At 54.3% G+C, this 17,669-nt stretch overlaps 1 protein-coding gene across 1 annotated transcript in view; it reads left to right on the top strand.

Moving 5' to 3' along the window:
• The window catches only part of GABBR2 (gamma-aminobutyric acid type B receptor subunit 2), a 351,363-nt gene that overhangs the window by 257,471 nt on the left and 76,223 nt on the right, over positions 1–17,669 (top strand). The window contains exons 8-9 of the mRNA XM_062206955.1: positions 3,272–3,332; positions 13,830–13,910. Coding sequence (XP_062062939.1) covers positions 3,272–3,332; positions 13,830–13,910 — 142 coding nt within the window. The remainder of the gene's footprint in view (positions 1–3,271; positions 3,333–13,829; positions 13,911–17,669) is intronic.

Genomic DNA, 17,669 nt, shown 5'->3' on the forward strand with positions numbered 1-17,669 from the left:
CAGACAAAGATTTGCCTTATGGGAAGTTTATCAAGGATGCCAGCAGGAAGCCAGAGGGGTGCCAGCGAAGCAGGACTGGGCAGAGGGACAAGTGGAGATGCGATGCAGCTGCCAGTGACCTCAGCAAATCCCACAGGGACCCCTGGAGCCCAGGGTCCTTCCCAGCTGTCCTGCACTGAGGCGAGGGGGCCAGAACTACAGTTGGAAGTTGCACAGCATTTTGGTCAGTGGAAGGCCATGTGTAGGACAGTGGTCCCATAAGATAATACCAGGAGCCTGCAGAAAGTTCATGGAAGTGTATACAATGAAAAAGAGTATGATGGGGGCTGGCCTTGTGGCCCAGCGGATTAAGCCACTGCCTGCGACACCAGCATCCCATAGGAACACAGGTTGGAGTGCCAGCTGCTCCATTCCCAGCTAATGTGCCTGAGAAAGCAGCAGAAGATGGCCCAAGTGCTTGGGACCCTGCCACCTACTTGGGAGACCCAAAGGGTATTCCAGGCCCCTGACTTCAGCCTGGCCCAGCCCTGGCCATTGCAGTCATTTGGGGATGGAAGATTCTCTTCTCTCTCTGTCTCTCTAACTCTGCCTTTCAAATAATAAATTTAGCAAGAGAGAGAGAGAATAATGGATCTCGAGTTTTTAAACCAAAATGCACTCATTTTTCAATTGCGTTTCTCCATGAGATTTCTGAAGCGACATCATAGCCATCTTAGTCTATGTCACACACTCTATGCTGTTGGCACAATGACAGAATCACCTAAGGACACATCTCTCAGTATGCATGCTGGTTGGTGAGCAACCCCTGTGTGTACCTTCTAGTCGCCTATTGGCTGTAGTCTGTCCCAGGGAGGAGGCACAACCTTAACTGACACAGCTCTCTGGGTACAGAGCATCTCAGCTCCCAAACTGGCGGCAGAGCACACACTGCCCAGGGAGACAGGAGTACAAGGATGTCCAGTGCCACTCAGCCACACGTGCACAGCCCCGCCCCCAGCCCACGACACCGGCCCCTCACACCTGGGTTGCCACCTGCCGGAGCCTGCACACAAGTTCTGCACTTCTACATCCATTCCGTTCTCATCCATTGTCTCTCACCGGCCAGGGCGATCTTCTCAAATCAGAAATGAGGTCATGGGCTGCCTTTGCTCAGCCTCCTGCCTCTCTGGCTGTTCATTGCACTTAGAATCACCTTCCGGGTACAGGCGTTGGGCCTAGCAGTTAAAATATCAGTTAAGGGGCCGGCGCTGTGGCGCAGCGGGTTAAAGCCCTGGCCTGCGGTGCCAGCATCCCATATGGGCACTGGTTCAAGTCCTGGCTGCTCCACTTCTGATCCATCTCCCTGCTAATGCACCTGGGAAAGCAATAGAAGGTGACCCAAGTCCTTGGGCCCCTGCCCCCATGTGGGAGACCCAGAAGAAGCTCCTGGCTTCGGATCAGCTCAGCTCCGGCTGTTGCAGCCATTTGGGAAATGAACCAGTAGATGGAAGGCCTCTCTCTGTGTGTCTCTACCTCTCTATGTAACTCTAACTTTATTTTTCAAATAAATAAAATAAATATTTTTTTAAAAAATACGACACCAGTTAAGATGCTCATGTCCCACTTTGCAGTAGCTGGGTTTGGCTCCCAGCGCGGCTCCTGACTCCAGCTTCCTGCTAGTGCACACCCAGGAAAGCAGTGGTGATGGCTCCGATAGCTGGGCACCTGTCACTCACAGGAGACACCTGAATTGCATTCCTGACTGGCACGTGTCAGATGGAGAAGTCTTTGGACTTCGTCAGAGCTCGGCAGGAGATGGGTGAACTCGGTAGAGCGCCACCTTTGTCCTAGCAAAACAGACCCCTCCTTGTGGACGGCATTTGCTTCTCTTCCACCCAGGCAAAGCGGTCCCTTGGCATCAACGCGGCACTCCTGGAAGGTGTTGTGTGATTTTCCATCATCCCTAGAAATGAAATCACAGCCCCTGTCTCACCTTGCCTGAGTGTTTTCACACGCCGGGGAATTGCTTACTGTCACCTGCGTATGGAAAGCAGTGGGCGTGTGCGTCACAGCTGTCTTGAGGATTTCCAAAGACAAGGTGCTCCTAGCTCCGCTCTAAGAACAGGCTGGGCAGGCCCCCCTCTGGGTTGGTGTCCAAGGGGCCACAGAGCTCGGGCTTCTGTCTTAGGGGAGACACTTGCTAGAGCCTTCTCCCAAAAATGAAATGGGGTGTGGAGTACATTGTCTCTGCTGTTCCTACTGACGCGCGAGCATTGCTATGAGAGATAAGCAACGCACCTTTAAAGGATTTATTTTCCCAATTTCGCAGTGGAAAGCCAGGAAGGGACTTATTTCTGCATCAGAAGCGATATACTAGGGTGAAATAGCACAGGCGTTAAAATCAGACCTGGACTGAATCCCAGCAGCCTCACTTGCAATGACCTTGTGCATGACCTCCCTCTCAGTTTCTTGATCTGCAGAGTGGGGATCATCTGTTCACTGCTAGGTTGCTCATAAAGATTCAGTGACACAATGCGTGTCAGGTCTCTTGCATGGGCTGCAGAATTTTAGGTGCACTGTAAGTCGGCAAGAAAAGAGGCTGCCTCTTTAAATTCCTGGTTTATCCAGCACGCATATGGAAGCCAGCAGGACTGTTGCACAAGAGGATGCTGCCTTTCGCCCCCAAGGTCCCTAATGAGGGCCGCTCAGCTGCCTGTGACAGTAGTCAGGCCTTGCCGGCTCAAGAAGCTTAATTTTGTGCTGCACCACAGCCCAGTTATAATTGGGGCTGACGTCACCTTTCTAGAAGGACTTATACAAACATTCTGTGTCCTCAACGAGAAATACTAACCCCAGCACCCTCCCCGTCCTCAAGCCGAGGAAGCTTTGGCAAAACCTCCTGTCTTGGGGGGGGGGGGCCTGGGGGGCAGAGTCAGGGGCAGGCTCTGAGCCCCTCTCCCCTCTGCCTCCTGGTCTCCAACACCCTGGCTAACACACCACGGGGGTGGGTAATAAATTAGCCGCGATGCTAACGATGGTGCTTATCTCGGCTTCGATTCACATGTGTGGGTTCCATTATTGATTTTGTGCTCAGATTAACCAGATAAAGCCATAACTAATTTAAAAACAATTAGTTTTGATTTTGCATCTGTAACCCAATGGGAGTCTGTTGTTTTTTTTCTCTAATACTAACAATCACATTGTACAATTAATGAATTGTAACCGAGATCAGTGGTGTTTGGGCTAATGTGGCATTTCTCTCCTGTTCTTGTCTGTCTTGTCTTGTTTTTAGGGTCAAGTGGTGTTCCGGAATGGGGAGAGAATGGGGACCATTAAGTTTACTCAATTTCAAGGTAGGCTTTTTGATGCTACTACTTTTCAAGTCGATGCAATTTATATTCAGTGATGTTGTGTTTCTGCAATAAAATGCCTCAAAGGAAATGGAAATATGATATTCCAGATGACGGCAGGGAGAGTCGGGAAGGAACACTTCTCTGTGAAAACATTGCTTTCCACTTCTGGGCCATGGTTTTTTTTCAACTGCATTTCTTCTCCAGCCTCCTTGATTCTTCAGTATGGCTCCGAGAGGCTTCTAGAAGTGTAGGGGGTGGGGCTAAGTCTCACTATGCTGGGAAGCCATGCATTGCTTTTGTTGGGGGTTGTGGCAATGGTTCAACAGCCTCTCACACAGAGAGAATGGCGTCATGAGCCCCATCACCCAGCCGCCACCACTGTCAACATTTCGCCGAGCTTGTTGTATGTTTACGTACCCCGTCTCCCTCCCCTCTCTGCTGTAGTGTTTTAAAACAGCTCCTAGACGTGATCTCATTTCAATCTATAAATACTCCGGTGTGCATTTCTATGAGATAAGGACTTTTAAGAACATAACCACAAGACTATTATCATACCTCCAGCATTTAACAACAATCATGCACAAGCTTTGCTTGCAGGTCTGTGCTGATCCCCTCTTTCCAGATGGCTGGTGGGAGAATCTGCACTAGGCCCCATTGGCTGCATTGGCTTTCCCTCTGTTATAACCCCACCCCTAGCCACTGAGATACACACACACACACTTTATAGCCCAGTTATAGTCTTGGAGACATCAATTCATTTGTTGGACTTTGCTGCTGCTGTCTGAGTTGGAAGGGGACTGGGGACTGAGAAACCGCTGAGACCCAGCGCCTTGTGTGATGGTCAGGAAATGCAGGCCCAGGGAGGACAGTGACTTGTCAAGAGTCCTCCGGCACCGTGAGGAGCAGGGCTGGGTGCTCCTGGAGGCTGGGACCTCAGTTCACCCCAGAACAGTCATTAGCAAGGCTGTTAGCCAAAACCACTGGACGGCACTCTGTTTCACATAATCTGGGTGTTTCTGGAAAAATCCAGAAACAAGAGCAGTGCCTGCTGCGTTCACTCTCCCTAGGCAGATCCCAGAGTCATCCAGGGCAAGCAAGGGATTAAAGCGAGCCACTCAGATTCATTCGGACAAACCCCACCAGGCCGCCGACCAATCAGGAGAGGTGACCGGCAGTGCAGTGGCCTCTCGCCCAGCCCTGGAGATTGACCCCTGTGTCTTCTCGTGGCCGCTCGTGGGAGCGCACGTCAGCTCGCCCACGTGCACAAAGGATGTAATCTCAGGCAAAGGCGGTTATTTTCCCATTTGTTAAGGCATCGCTTCCTCATTGGTTGAACAAAGTAGGCGTCGTGGCAGAGATACTTACTTTCAGTGCGTGTGTGTGTGAGTGATTGCAAGTCAATTCTCACGTCACGTTTCCGGTTCGCAAATCCTATCTTTTTAGGAGAGTATTTTGTGAAATATGGATTGGCCCATCATAGCCACCAGGGCCTGCCAATTTTATTGCCATTTCATTTTTTGTGTTCAGTTTAGACACCAGCGCTAGGGACTGGTTTGAGGCACCCCTAGAGTTTGAAGGCAGAACAGCAAACCATACAGAGCCTGTGCCTTCTGGTCCAGCTCACCCGAGCCCAAGTCACTGAGTCACTGTCAGACACCAGGCCAGGGACTTGGCCTCTCTGAGTGTTGATGGTCCCCCTAATAGGCACAGGATCCTACCTACCATCCTGGGATGTGGGGAGAATGAGATGAGGTAACACATATAAATGTGTGCCTTTATTTTTTTGTTCCACGAGGAAGTAGCAATTATGATAAGCGCTTTATAAAAAGCATGATGTATTTCTGAGCTACATCTCGGTTCTCCTGGTGTATTGACACCCTGGGTGCCTTTTGGTCTGTCATACACCCCTGATAGCTGCCCCCCACACTTAAGGATATGCAGGATGGGGCCGGCACTGTGGCATAGTAGGTTTAAGCCTCTGCCTGCACCCCATAAGGGCACTGGTTTGAGTCCTGGCTGCCCCACTTCTGACCCAGCTCCCTGCTATGGCCTGGGAAAGCAGCAGAAGATGGATTCAAGTCTTTGCTCTGAAGTTTCCCAGCCGCGTGATCCTGGGCAAGTCAGTTTATCTCGCTAGCCTCAGTTTGTTCCTCCGGAAAATGGGAAGCTCTAGTTCCATGAAGCGCTGGGACTCTGTCGCCACAGGAGCAGCGTGCCAGTAGATGTTTGCTCAGAGGGTTGAAGTGTAGGCTGCGCTGGAACCCCAAGAGCGAGCTGTCCTGCTCGTGAACACTTCCTTTGCTTGTGGTTTTCTGAGACTTGATTCACATCAGGGCGTCTGACGAATGGCCTGCACAGGAACACAAACAGAAGCTCACCCACACCAGGGTGTTTGGTGCTGCAACCGCCTTTTTGTCTTTACATGAACGTGAGTGCGTGTTGGACACCAGAGCCGCTGCGTAGTATGGAGCCGGGGCCGGCCTGCCGTCCCTCTGCATACCGAGGCTTTCGGACTCCAGGGAGGGGGCCAGAGCCCCCAGAATTGTCCACCCGCCCTCAGCTTCCCTGCGTTTACTCAGTTTTCAAGGGCTCCAAAGAGTGGGTGTGGCAGGTGGATGCTAGAACAGCATCATGCTAGGCACTCCCGCTACCTTGACCTGTGTGTGGAGCAGGCCAGCTGACCCGCGGTGTGCCTGAGCCCAGGGAAGCGGGAGAGGGGAGGTGACTACCCCAGCCTCCTTCTCTTCTCCCAGAGGTCCCCAGCAGGAAAGAACCTAGGTTGCCCCCAGAAACCTGCTCAGCCACGCACCTGTTGCTGGCTCCCTCCCCTTCCCCCTCTCCCCTGCCCACACCCCTCCCAATGTGTCTTAGGACCACATCCCAAATGAACAGGGTGCATTCTTAGCCGTCTCCCAAGCAGGCACATTGCTAAGGGACCCACCCGTGGTATAGGGAAGGCAGGGGTTAGCATCCTGCTGGGCACACACCTTGGGCCTGCACCGCGGTGAGCCCCAGGTCCTGTGCTCCCCCTCCACCTGTGGTCGACTGGCACTAAACCACGTGTCGATGGGCATGAATGCTGAACGAATTGGCTCTTTTTTTCTCCATGTTGCTGCTGGAGGCTAAACATGGCTCAGGATCTGCAGCAGGGAAGGAAGTGGAGTGGAGCCATGATTAGAGCCTTGTTCGCGCCGTGCTTAGTGCAGACGGCGCATCTGCCGCTCGACTCGCCGTGCCTGCCTTCATTAGGCCTATTTGTAAGCATCCTGGGGAATGATCATGGACTTGAATTTCACACTGCTTCTGTGCAACATAAAGGCCTCAGACTGGAGTTTTCTATTCCAGCACCTGATTGGAAGGGACGGGGTCTCTGTGGCTCTAACGACATAATTGTCACTCAGAATGCACCTAGTGGAATGCAGGCATTAATTACCTACCATTCGGTCCTCGGGGAACAGCTAGGGTTCTATTCAGTGTGCATTTCCTGAGCATCTGCCAGGCGCTTCACCAAGCCCTTTGGTTGGGGGGTGGGGTGAGGGGTAGGGGGGAGCCATGTTGAGTGAGGTGCAGTCCCTGCCCCCAGCCCCACCCCAGGGCCTCGTAACCCCTCTGGCTGAACACCAGCACCTATAAAAGCAGGAAGATAACTTCCCAGAACCTACTAGAAACTTTCAGAGCTAGCCTGACCCTAGTTGGAGACCACAGAGGCTGATCTTTAATATCCTTTCTTTCTCTGGAGGCCCAAACCACAGCTCCCTTCTCTAAGCCGTGGATCCCGAAAGGCCATTTTGTTGGGTGGCCTCCCAGCTGGATGTAGGTCCGAGCACAGACTGCTGAATTTAGGAAGCACCCGGCAGAGTTGTGGGCCACCGGGAATGCATAGACCCCTGTGAATGTGGACTCCCAGGGCTGAGGGCCTGTCTGCAGCTCCTGACACCTCCCAACCCTCATAATCCAGGCTGAGCTTTCGGGGAGCCCAAGGAAGGTGGCCCAGCAGGTGGAACCACTTAGCTGACAGGGGTTTCATTGAGTTGTGGACGCTCCATGCTGCATGGCCTCTGCTTGAATGCCTCTGGCGACAGGGACCTCATCCCCACTCAGGCAGAAAGTGTTCAGGTGTTGACACAGACATGCCTGGCCACGGCCACGTGGCTTAGTGTGTCCGAGCCTACTTCGGTTTACAGTAGTAAAATGAAAGGTGACTCTTTCCCCCGCCTTGAGAGGGACTTTGAGATTTCTGCGGTGTGAGGCTGTGACATTCCTGCGGAGGTGACCGGCCCAGAGAAGGACCATGGCAGCTGGTGGCCTCCCTTGCCTCTCCTGGGTGCGCTCGACCATGACCCCAGGTGTGCCACCCTTCCAGGTTTCTGTGAAAAGTGCCATCTGGCTTCATTAGGACACACTTGACCCTCCTCACTTCGACGACCTTGCTGGCCTTGACTGTGGACGTCCCTCTTGTATGTTCATGTCCTCCTGTGCACCTGTCTCCCGGTGCTACACACCACAGTGGAAGGCCAAGACCCTGAGTGTTCCCTGCTGATGCTGTGTCTGCGTGCATGCTCAGAAAACCGCGTTGAGTATTGGGAGTTTGTGTCTGTGCCGCTGGGCTACAGATCTTTTTTGTCTTGTTTTTCTCCCTCAGTCTGTGTTCCTAGGTGTACCTTCTGGCCGTGGCTCCTCCCTGCTCCTTCCAGAGGGCACCACTACCCCTTTACCTGCCCATCACCTCCAGCACCAGACTCCAGCTCACCTGCAGTGCCCCATCTTCCCAAACAATGAGCATCTTTATCCATGTGCCCTTCGGGATCCAACAGGGACTTGCTTTAGGACAGATCCAGGAGCAGAATTGTGGGGTCAGAACAGCATGCCCACCGACTACAAGGGCACTTCAAAGAAAAATGGAATGAAAATACACATTAATTTTTGGTGCGCAAGCATTTTGAAATCCATGCATAATGTTTTCCTGGTGTGTGTTTTCCATGAATGTTTTGAAGACCCTCTCCTAGGTGCGGATTTCAACATTTTTGCACCAAAATAAACATCTTTCAATTCCATCCCCGCCCCAGATCTGCCAGATCATTCTTCAGAATGGCATCCCTGTCCCCAGCCTGTCTGCCGTGAGGATGGCTCCCTGCCTTCTCCCCACCCCCACGTCACTGTCTGCCAGAGCTCCCATTTTGCGAATCTAAAGGTGTAAAATAATATCGCATGACGGCTTTCAGTATCACTTCTCTGATGACCGAGCATGGACATTTCCTCCTGTTCTTGTTGGCCGTGTGTTAACTGCTCTGATCCTCTGACCATTTTTATCGTGAGCTTGCTGTCTTGTTGTTGACACAAGTGTTCCTTACATAATCTAGATATCAGTCCCTTATTGGCTTCAGGCTTTGGAAGTATCTTCTCCCATTCAGTCTCTTGCCTATAAGCTTCGGGTCCTTGTTTAACCTAAGTTCTTGATTTTGATATGGATAAATTATTTGGCCCGGATAGGGGTGAGGTGTCCTATGGCCTGTGCTTTTGAGGTTTCTCCACAGTCATTTTCAGTCCCTCCTGTATGCCAGGTCCTGGTGGGGTGCAGGGGTGCTGGATGGGGAACTACAACTGGGGAGCTCCCAGTGCCATGAGGAGTAGACCCAGGGCAAGGGGAGGCACAGGTGACTGTGGCCTTCAGAGGAGGGACCCTTAGCTCCACCTGGCAGGATCTAGGAAGGCTCCCTGGGAGAGGTGGCATCGGAGGTGCCACCTGAGGGACCATAGGATTCAGTCAAGAAGAGGAGGAAGACTTCAGGTGCTCTGGAAGAAAATAACCCATTGTCTCCGACCTGAGTCCCCTCAGGGACTTAGCTCTTGGCTGGGGCCGGCTTGCCCAAGCACTAAACAAATCTACCCTTGCAGGGCTATTGTGCCCCGATGGCATTTGGCAAGTGTCCGTCTGGCATGTCAAAAATCTCCCGGCCAGTTCTTGGGCCCTGCACCCACATGGGAGACCAGAAGCACCTGGCTCCTGGCTTCCGATCAGTGTGATGCGCCAGCCGCAGCAGCCATTGAGGGGTGAACCAACGGTAAAGGAAGACCTTTCTCTCTGTCTCTCTCTCTCTCTCTCTGTCTCTCTCTCTCTCTCTGTCTCTCTCTCACTCACTGTCCACTCTGCCTGTCAGAAAAAAAAAAAAAAAATCTCCCAACAAGGGTCAGGAGCCTCACTTCTGCAGAGAGCGGCAGTGACAAGGAGGATGCTCAGAGCCCTTCTCTGCTCTCTGCTGCCCTCTAGGAGTCGAGTGATGTAGGGTCCCTGGGCAGAGCCAGGACCCAGGGAGCAGGTTTCCGCGTGGAGTGAGGAAGGCTCCAAAGCAGCGGCACATTCATTGATCAGGAGGCGGAGGCCACGGAGATCTCCCCTGGGGCCCGGCCCTGGGGAGGTTTCCCAGCAGCGAGATGCCAGCAGGGGGCAGGACTTCCCCTGGGCTGTTCACAGGGGTGACAGCAAAGCCAGCACTGGCTCTGAGTGTCCCATCTCCCCACCCACAGCTCATTCTGGGGCCTGAGTTTGGATTGCATTCGGGAGTGGGCAGGGGCGGGGGTCCTAGAACTCAGCACATTGATGGAGTCTTGAGTTTTACACCCTGGTGATGCAGTCTCTGTGTGCTGTTAGCAACAGCTGAACTGCAAAGTGCCCATCCACCTCCCTCACTAAGAGCCAGTGTCCAGCAAGGAGAGCAGGTGTTTAGCAGGTGAGGTAGAGCCTGTGTCACAGTGGACCAGCCACAGCGGAGGTTGTCAACCCTGTCACTCATTTGTCCTTCTGCCTGGGGTATGGGAGGTAGGAGCAGGGTGAAGGACATCTCCCAGGAGGGGACAGAGTCCCCCTGAGCCCCTGCTGGGCCATCCCGTGCATGCTCCTAGACCATACGCACTGTTTTCCGTCTGGACTTTCAGGAAGCCAGATGTGAACCACCAGGACCTGTTTCCTTTGCACAGCATCCAAAATCCAAAATTTGAATTAGGGAATGTGACTCTAGAAAGCCCGTTTTTTTTGTGCGTGGTAGGAAGGAGCCGGCGTTACTCTGCAGGGAAGGGTTCTGTTTGTTTCGCCGAAGCTCTGGGAACTGGACCGTGTCAGCGCTGAAGGCCCTCAGCCCATGCCAGGGGTGCTCGGTGCCGGCCACATCTCATGTTGGCTCAGGGGACTTTTGAAAGCACTGCCGCCGGGGAGCCACCCCGTAAACCTTAGGGGTTCCAAGGTCACTGGTTCTAATGTGTTGGGGCCCGAGCATCTGTATTTTCTAGGAGCTTTCCAGGGGACCCCAATATCTAGGCAGGGATGAGAACTAGTGGAACTGCTGTGATGCAACCTGCAGATGGAGAAACTGAGGCACAGAGAAAGGCAATGGCCACACTGTGAACTAGTGACAACCTGCAGCAAGGCCAAGGGGCAGGGAGGCCAGCCAATGACAGACCCAGGGCTACAGCCCCTCTCCCTCTGCTCAGAACCCACCACCCCTGATGCACAGTCCCCTCTTGCAAGTCCCAGGCTCCCTCCGGATCAGAGTTGACATGGTTTGCACGATGCAGTTAAGGAGGAGCCTATCCGGGGTCGCCACCCAGCAGGTGAAGGGAAGACAGGGGCCTGGGTGCAGTGCAGGGCAGGGACCTGTGCTGCCTGGGACAACAGAAGCAAAGCTTCAGGGTCTGCTCAGGAATCAGAAGACCTGAACACACCCCGGGAATGGCTCAGGTGTGATCCAGCACCCTGAGCCCACAGCAGCAGCTAGGCCACTTAGAGGGGAGGAACAGCCTCCAGGCAGGCTTCCTGGAAGAGGTGGGTAGGGCTTGGCCATATTGATTGGTAGAGGGAAGAGAAAGCCACAGTGGAGGGGCCATTGTGGGGAACAGACGGCAGTAAGGAAACAGAGCAGGTGTTTGGGGACCTAGCAAATAGCTCAGTTCCTTTTATCATGAATAAAATATCTACAGTTTCTTGGACTCTTTCTGTGAGTTAGGCCTCACACAAGGAACATCGCATTGATTCTCTTCCTTAACCCTCATAGCAGCTCGGCAAGTTCCCAGTTTGCAGTCAGAGTCACACAAGGGCAGAGATTGGGGGGGGGGGGGGGTGAAAAAAATTCTCTATATCCCCAGCTCTCAGCATAGAGCCCGGCACATGGCAGGTGCCCAGGAACGTTTGTTGACCAAATGAAGCGATTAATCTAGGCTGTCCAAGGCCGCCTTGGTCAAGGATTCAAGAATAGCCATCACCTTCCACCACCAATAATACTGCTGGTTGAAGGATTCTTTACCACGAAAGACCTTGGCCTAGATCCAGCATGCAATAGGTGCTCAATAATTGTGGGCTTAATGACCAGCGGGCCTGTTCAGTGTATTTGAGAAAAGTGCAGGTGCCTGCCCAGTGGCCGAGGGTTACCCCCTGCCCTGACCCATGGGAAGTCTCTGCCCTTCTCTCTCAGCCCGGCTGGGTTGTGCCCGGTTCAAGGTTTGCCCTGAGCATTAAGTGCAGGAACTTGTGAGGCCCCTGGGAGACATGGTGGTGGCGACGGTCGCCGTGGGAAGGCCAGGCATGTGAGCTGGGGCACCACTTCCCAGCTCCCCGGATTTGCCCCCAGCATGCTGCAAATTCCATGTGCTGCCTCCCCATGCTGAATAAATAAATCAGGACCTCCTCTGAGCGACGGGAGCTGACCGGGGCATCTGCTGGGCACAAGACTTCAGACGGCCAGCGCAGGGAAGCTGGCGCCCCAGCAGAATGTGCTAATGTGACATTTGGGAGCCAGGGGACCCCGGTGAGCTATAGCATGCTGCCTGCCCACCACCACTCCAAATGGCAAGGACCCTGGCGGGGAGAAGGAAGTGGCTTTTACAACTCCTGTAGCTCACCCCCAGCCCATTGAAGGGCACGTGGAAGTGTGGCCTTGGGGATTCCCTGATGGGTTTTCTGAATGTTCATCAGGGACCAGCAGCCACCTGCATTCTGCAAAGGAGCTCGCTCAGAGCTGCTTCATAAGCTCTGAGCGCTTTGCTGGCGGGAGTGTCCGGCTCCAGGGGCCCAGCTGCACCGTGCAGGCACCCTGCTTGTTAGGGACAGTGGGCTCGCCTCTCTGTCCCTCTGTCCCTTTCAGGAAGCACAGGTGGGGCTCTGGAGTGGGCAGCTTACCATCCAGGCAGCTCAAGGCCAAGGAGGGCCAGGGGCTGTGGAAAAGTCCAGGGTTCGAATCTGAGCTCTGCTTTTGGGATCACAGGGATCCTGGTCAAAACCCCAACCTGCCCAAGCCTGCATTTCCTCATCTGTAAGGGGGCGCTGAGACCACCTGCTCCACACACTGTTAGAGCTAAACGAGAAACCGTGCATGAAAGAGCACAGATCCCAGCCCCGTGGGGACCTCCCTGCCAGCTCCCCGACCTTGCAAAGCCTGATCTGCCCAGGACTCTGGTCTAGGCCCACACACCCTGCCCCTCCCTCTCATGCCCACCTTCCCCAAATCTGCTGGCTTAGTGGTCACCAGCATCCCCCACTGAGCCCTGGTTGAGGGGCTCGCCGTCCCAGTTTCTTGACATCATGTGACATTGTGGCCAGGTCCCTGGCAGAATTGCACCTTTCCTTGGCTTCGCAGATGCCCCCTCTCTCCTGGCGTTCCAGCCTCTCCTCTGTCTCCATTGAGAAATCTTGGCTCTGCCCGCCTGCAGCTTGTTGCTGTGCTTCGATCCCGCACTTGCTGCTCTCCTCCTCCCAGTGGCTCACTTTCCCTGGGCCCTGCTCCGGTTCCCAGCTTACACGCCAAAGGCCCAACTCTCTTCCCACAGCCCACTCCCCTCCCCTGGGCTCCGGGCTCCAGCACACCTGTACCTCAGGGATACACAGGGACCTTGGGCTCAGCACGTTCAGAATAGAACCATCATCTCCTTCTCATTCATTCCCTCTTGGGTTCCCCCACTCCAGGAATTGTGCCTGAGCCCCCAGGTCACCACACCAAAGCCCCCCTATTTTTCCTCTCTCATTGGGTCATCCGGTTGTCCTGATTTTGCCTGGGGAAAAAAAAAGAACCCTTTGCAAAATCTGATCCCCCACCCCGCCACCTCCAATCCTCCTGCCATGGCCTGGGCCGTTCCTGGTCATCTTCACCAAAACAATGAGGGCAAAGGTACATTCGGATGTGAACACACACGGAACAAGTCAGGTGCACACGAAGGAGCCCAGGGCAGTGAGGGACCCTGCCCACCCTGCCCCAGCAGCCCACTGTGCCTTCTCAGACTGGTTTCACCTGAAGTGGGTGCCGAGAAGGAGCTGCCAGTTGGTGAGGTGGTGTGAGAGGATGCCGCAGCCCAGCTCGGCCTGGGGGTCTGCTAACCAACAAGGGTATTAGAGTGAGCAAAGAAGCCTTTGAGGGTATGGGCAGGGCCTGTGAGGGGAGCAGGAGCTGGGCTAAGAGTGCCCCGGTGCAAACCCAGGGTCCCCATCTGACAGCCACTGTGTCTTGCCCTCTGCAGACAGCAGGGAGGTGAAGGTGGGAGAGTACAACGCGGTGGCTGACACGCTGGAGATCATCAATGACACCATCAGATTCCAAGGTAAGGCCTGTGGGCTCCTCGAAGGAGAGGGCCCTCTCCATTGTCTGAGGACTGGGGACGAGTTCAGAGTCCTTGGCTTCATGAGACCTAGGGCGCATCCTCCAGACACGCACGCACTCACTGAGACAGGGTCCCCATCACTCACTGCACCCCAGCTCCTGGGTGAGTCCCAGGAATTTGCATGGAATCTGAACCATTGAAGGCATTGAGAACTCTCATAGAATGTAGATGGTGACATTTTGCTCTACCTCCTCCTGTAAAAAGCAGGTGGTTGCGTTGTCAACAAGTCCCCTCCTCCCACTGCACTTCGGGGAAAACCACGCCCCCTCTTCTGCTAGAGAATTCCTCCTCGGCTTCTACAACCAGGCCAATGCCATCTTCCCTGTGCAGCCTTCCTTGATTGCCTCCCAGCAGATCCAAAGGTTTTCTTCCCTTTGCTTCCAGTCTTTTGTCTCTGCCTCTCTTACAAGCCCTGTCGCTTTGTGTTGACATTACTGGGTGACTGCATCATGAGCCCCTGACTAGATCCTGTTTAGCTTTGGATTTCTGACACAATCTGGGATCCAGCACATGATGGAGATGAAGTGATATTTGGTGGAAAAAAAATGAATACTCAACCAGATGATGGATAAGTGGTGGGGTAGATGGATGGATGGCCAGGTGTGTGGATGGGTGGGTGGGTGGATAGATGAATGGATGGATGGATGAGCTGGGTGGATGAATGGGTGGGTAGATGTGTGGATGGACAGGTAGATGGATGGATGAGCTGGGTGGGTGAATGGGTGGGTACATGTGAGGGTGGACAGATAGATGGATGGATGGATAGATGAATGGATGGATGGATGAGCTGGGTGGACGAATGGGTGGGTAGGTTGGTAGATGGATGGATGGGTAGATGGATAGATAGATGATGGATGGGTGTCAGCCTAGTCACTACATGAATAGCTCACTGGGTCAGAAAAAAAAATCCGGCCATCTGGCTTCCTTTATGGAGTCCTTTCTTAAAGGCAAGACTGCCCACCAGAGACGGCCCTTCCACAGGCCCTTTGGTCAGGCCTTGCTTTGTCCCTGTATATCCACTGATCTATGGGATTCTGCTTCGAGAACACAGAGGTGCAGTCAGCCTCCCAGGGTGGCTCGTGGCATGGTTTCCATGCTCCAGTGGACCCGCCCACCACCTGAGGGAGGCTCACCAAGCACAGAGCCACAGAAACCCCGTTCTTGCAGAGGGTGACACCCAAAGTCACAAAGCCTGCAAGGGACATGGCCCATTGCAACTGCCAGAGTCCAGATCCCCAAGATGGGCCCAGCTGCTCCTAAACCCAAGAGAGCAGGTGTACTGAACAAGGTTTCTGGGTTTGCAAACTGAAGAAAAGATTTAAACAGAAAGAAAAGACACCCAACATAACTGACAGGAAAGCCTGGATTTGTGGGGAGGAAATACAGACCAACACCAGATCAGTGGCTCCGTAAGCCACAGGGGCACCAGGTGACTGTGCACAGGCCCTGCCATCCTGGGCCCTCACCTCCTACAACTCCAAACCTCCCCCGCCCCTGGAGGGTGGACAGCCAGTCCCCGAACCAGAGCCCAGTGAGAGCACCCCCACCGTCAGGGCAGCGCCAAGCTCCCCCCACACCTCTGCCTGGCCTCAGTTCTCATCCTCTCTCCTGGACCCCTGCACCACCCTTCAAGGGCTCTGCCCCTCAGCAGCGTTAGCCCCCGTCAAGTCCATTCTGCCCTCGAGAGCCACAGCGCTGTTTGTGTCAAGCCGGACTGAAGACGCGCCCCGGTCTCTGCTCGTCCCCAATGCTCCGAGTAGGGAGCCTCGCCCTGCGCTGTGGCTCCAAGGCCTCCATGAAGGAACCCCTCCCCACTTCTGCTGTCTTCTCTCAAGTCTCCCCAGCCCGTGCTTCTAGCTCCCCAAGCACTGAGGCGCTGTGTCCGCTGCCCGGGATGCCGCTCCTGCCTTGGCTTCCTGGTGAACGGCCGGTGACTGCACTCGTGTTCCAAGTCTCAGCTCTTGCTCATCCTCTCGGGGACTGTTTCTGGCTCCATCGGGGGAAATGCACTCTGCCCCTGCCCCTTGCTTCCTGCTCAGGCCTTCCTACACCCAACCACTGGGACCCCACTGTCAGGGGAGGCAGCTTGCGTGGAGTTGGGCAGATCTGAGTTCAAATCCTGCCAGCTTTGCCACTTCTTATACACAAAGGCTACCAGATACCTAGAACACGGTTGCCTCCTCTACAAAATGAGGATAATCTCATCTGCCCACGAGAGGGCAAGGGAGAAAACCTCCGTCAAGAATTCAGCCTGCAGCCAGCACTCAATAGGTGTGGATGCTTCTTGGTGTGTTCTCCTGTTTGTATGGTCAGTGCATAAGTCCCTTGAGGGCTGGACTGTGTCACATCCATCTTGGTACCGTTGGTCCCCACATCAGGCCTGACAGGTGGAAGATGATTGTGAGTGGTGATGAGTCATTGTTAACGATGATGAGAGAATGAATAGTGAGGAGTGGAGGCACCTGAGTGAATGGACTGGGTGACAAGCGAGAAGGCGGCTCCAGGCCTGGTGCCGTGACTGACGCCTGTGATAGACGATCCCCATTTGGTTTCCATAACGTGCACGTTGCAGCGGAGCCTTTAAGGGGGAGGAGAGGGGGAGGGAGGAGGAGGAGGAGGCGTTGTTGGTTTTCTGAACTTGCTTCCCACACACTGGGCCCTAACCTCAACAGTGGTCATGTCGCCTCTTGTCCAAAGCCCAGTGTCTCGAGGGGCCCTTGTTTCAGGCCAAGAACTCGTGGGTGTCCCCAGGACTGCTCTTGTGTTTGGGAGCCCAAAGGCACCTGAGCCAGCCTCCTGCAGCCTGGATGTGTGCTGGGGGTGGGAGGAGTGGCTACCGAGCTGTTACTTCCAGCGCTCTGGGCCTGACGCCAGCCCTCGGAGTCACTCCTGTCTCTGGAGTTACTGACAGCTTCACCTTGACCGTGCCAGCGGGCTTCCTAGCTGTTTCAGAGCCTGACATCTTCCCTAGATTTTGTGGATAGCTCAAACTCTTGTTATCCACTGAATGTTTCCAAACACATTTGAACTTGCTGGCAGAATCTTTTACACACAGATGTTCAGGGGCATTCTCTACCCCTGCTACCACATCTGCTTGGCCCTCGCTTCTCTGCTGGGAACAGAAGCATACCCAAGGCTGGCACCCATGGTTGGCCACGGGATCTGCAGGATGCTTAGTGGGGCTCCCTGGCTGCTGGCTTGGCCCGGCAGCTGGCTGACTCCACACAGCCCCACTGGAAGGAAAAGGTCTACAGATTCAAAGTTCTACTGCTGAAACCTGACCTGAGATAGTGGCCAAGAAAAAAAGGGGGTTTGTGGGAAGCCAAGAGAGCACCTGCTGTCCTCCTCCCGAACCAGCCCCTTCCTAGAGAAACTAACAGGGCAGTTCCGCTGCTGTGCAGACGGACGCATTGGCCCTGAGACCCTGCATGGGGTCATCTGGTGCCCTGCAGAATGAGCAAGGCAGCTCTGTAGTCACGTGGAGACGTGGAATCCTGCCTCCCTGTCCAGTCCCAGCACAATACGGAGGGCGAGGTAGCTGTGCCTCCCGCAGTTAGCAAGTCTTACCGAAACAGAAGAGCTTGTATAACGTAATGACCTTGAGACAGCAATCTGCAGGCAGAGCACATGCGTGTCACCGTGCAGTGACGGGCAAGGGGCCACCCTGCTGCGGACTGCTCATCTGTCCTGTGTATGTGT

The sequence above is a fragment of the Lepus europaeus genome, chromosome 12, assembly GCF_033115175.1.
Source record: "Lepus europaeus isolate LE1 chromosome 12, mLepTim1.pri, whole genome shotgun sequence".
Taxonomy (NCBI): domain Eukaryota; kingdom Metazoa; phylum Chordata; class Mammalia; order Lagomorpha; family Leporidae; genus Lepus; species Lepus europaeus.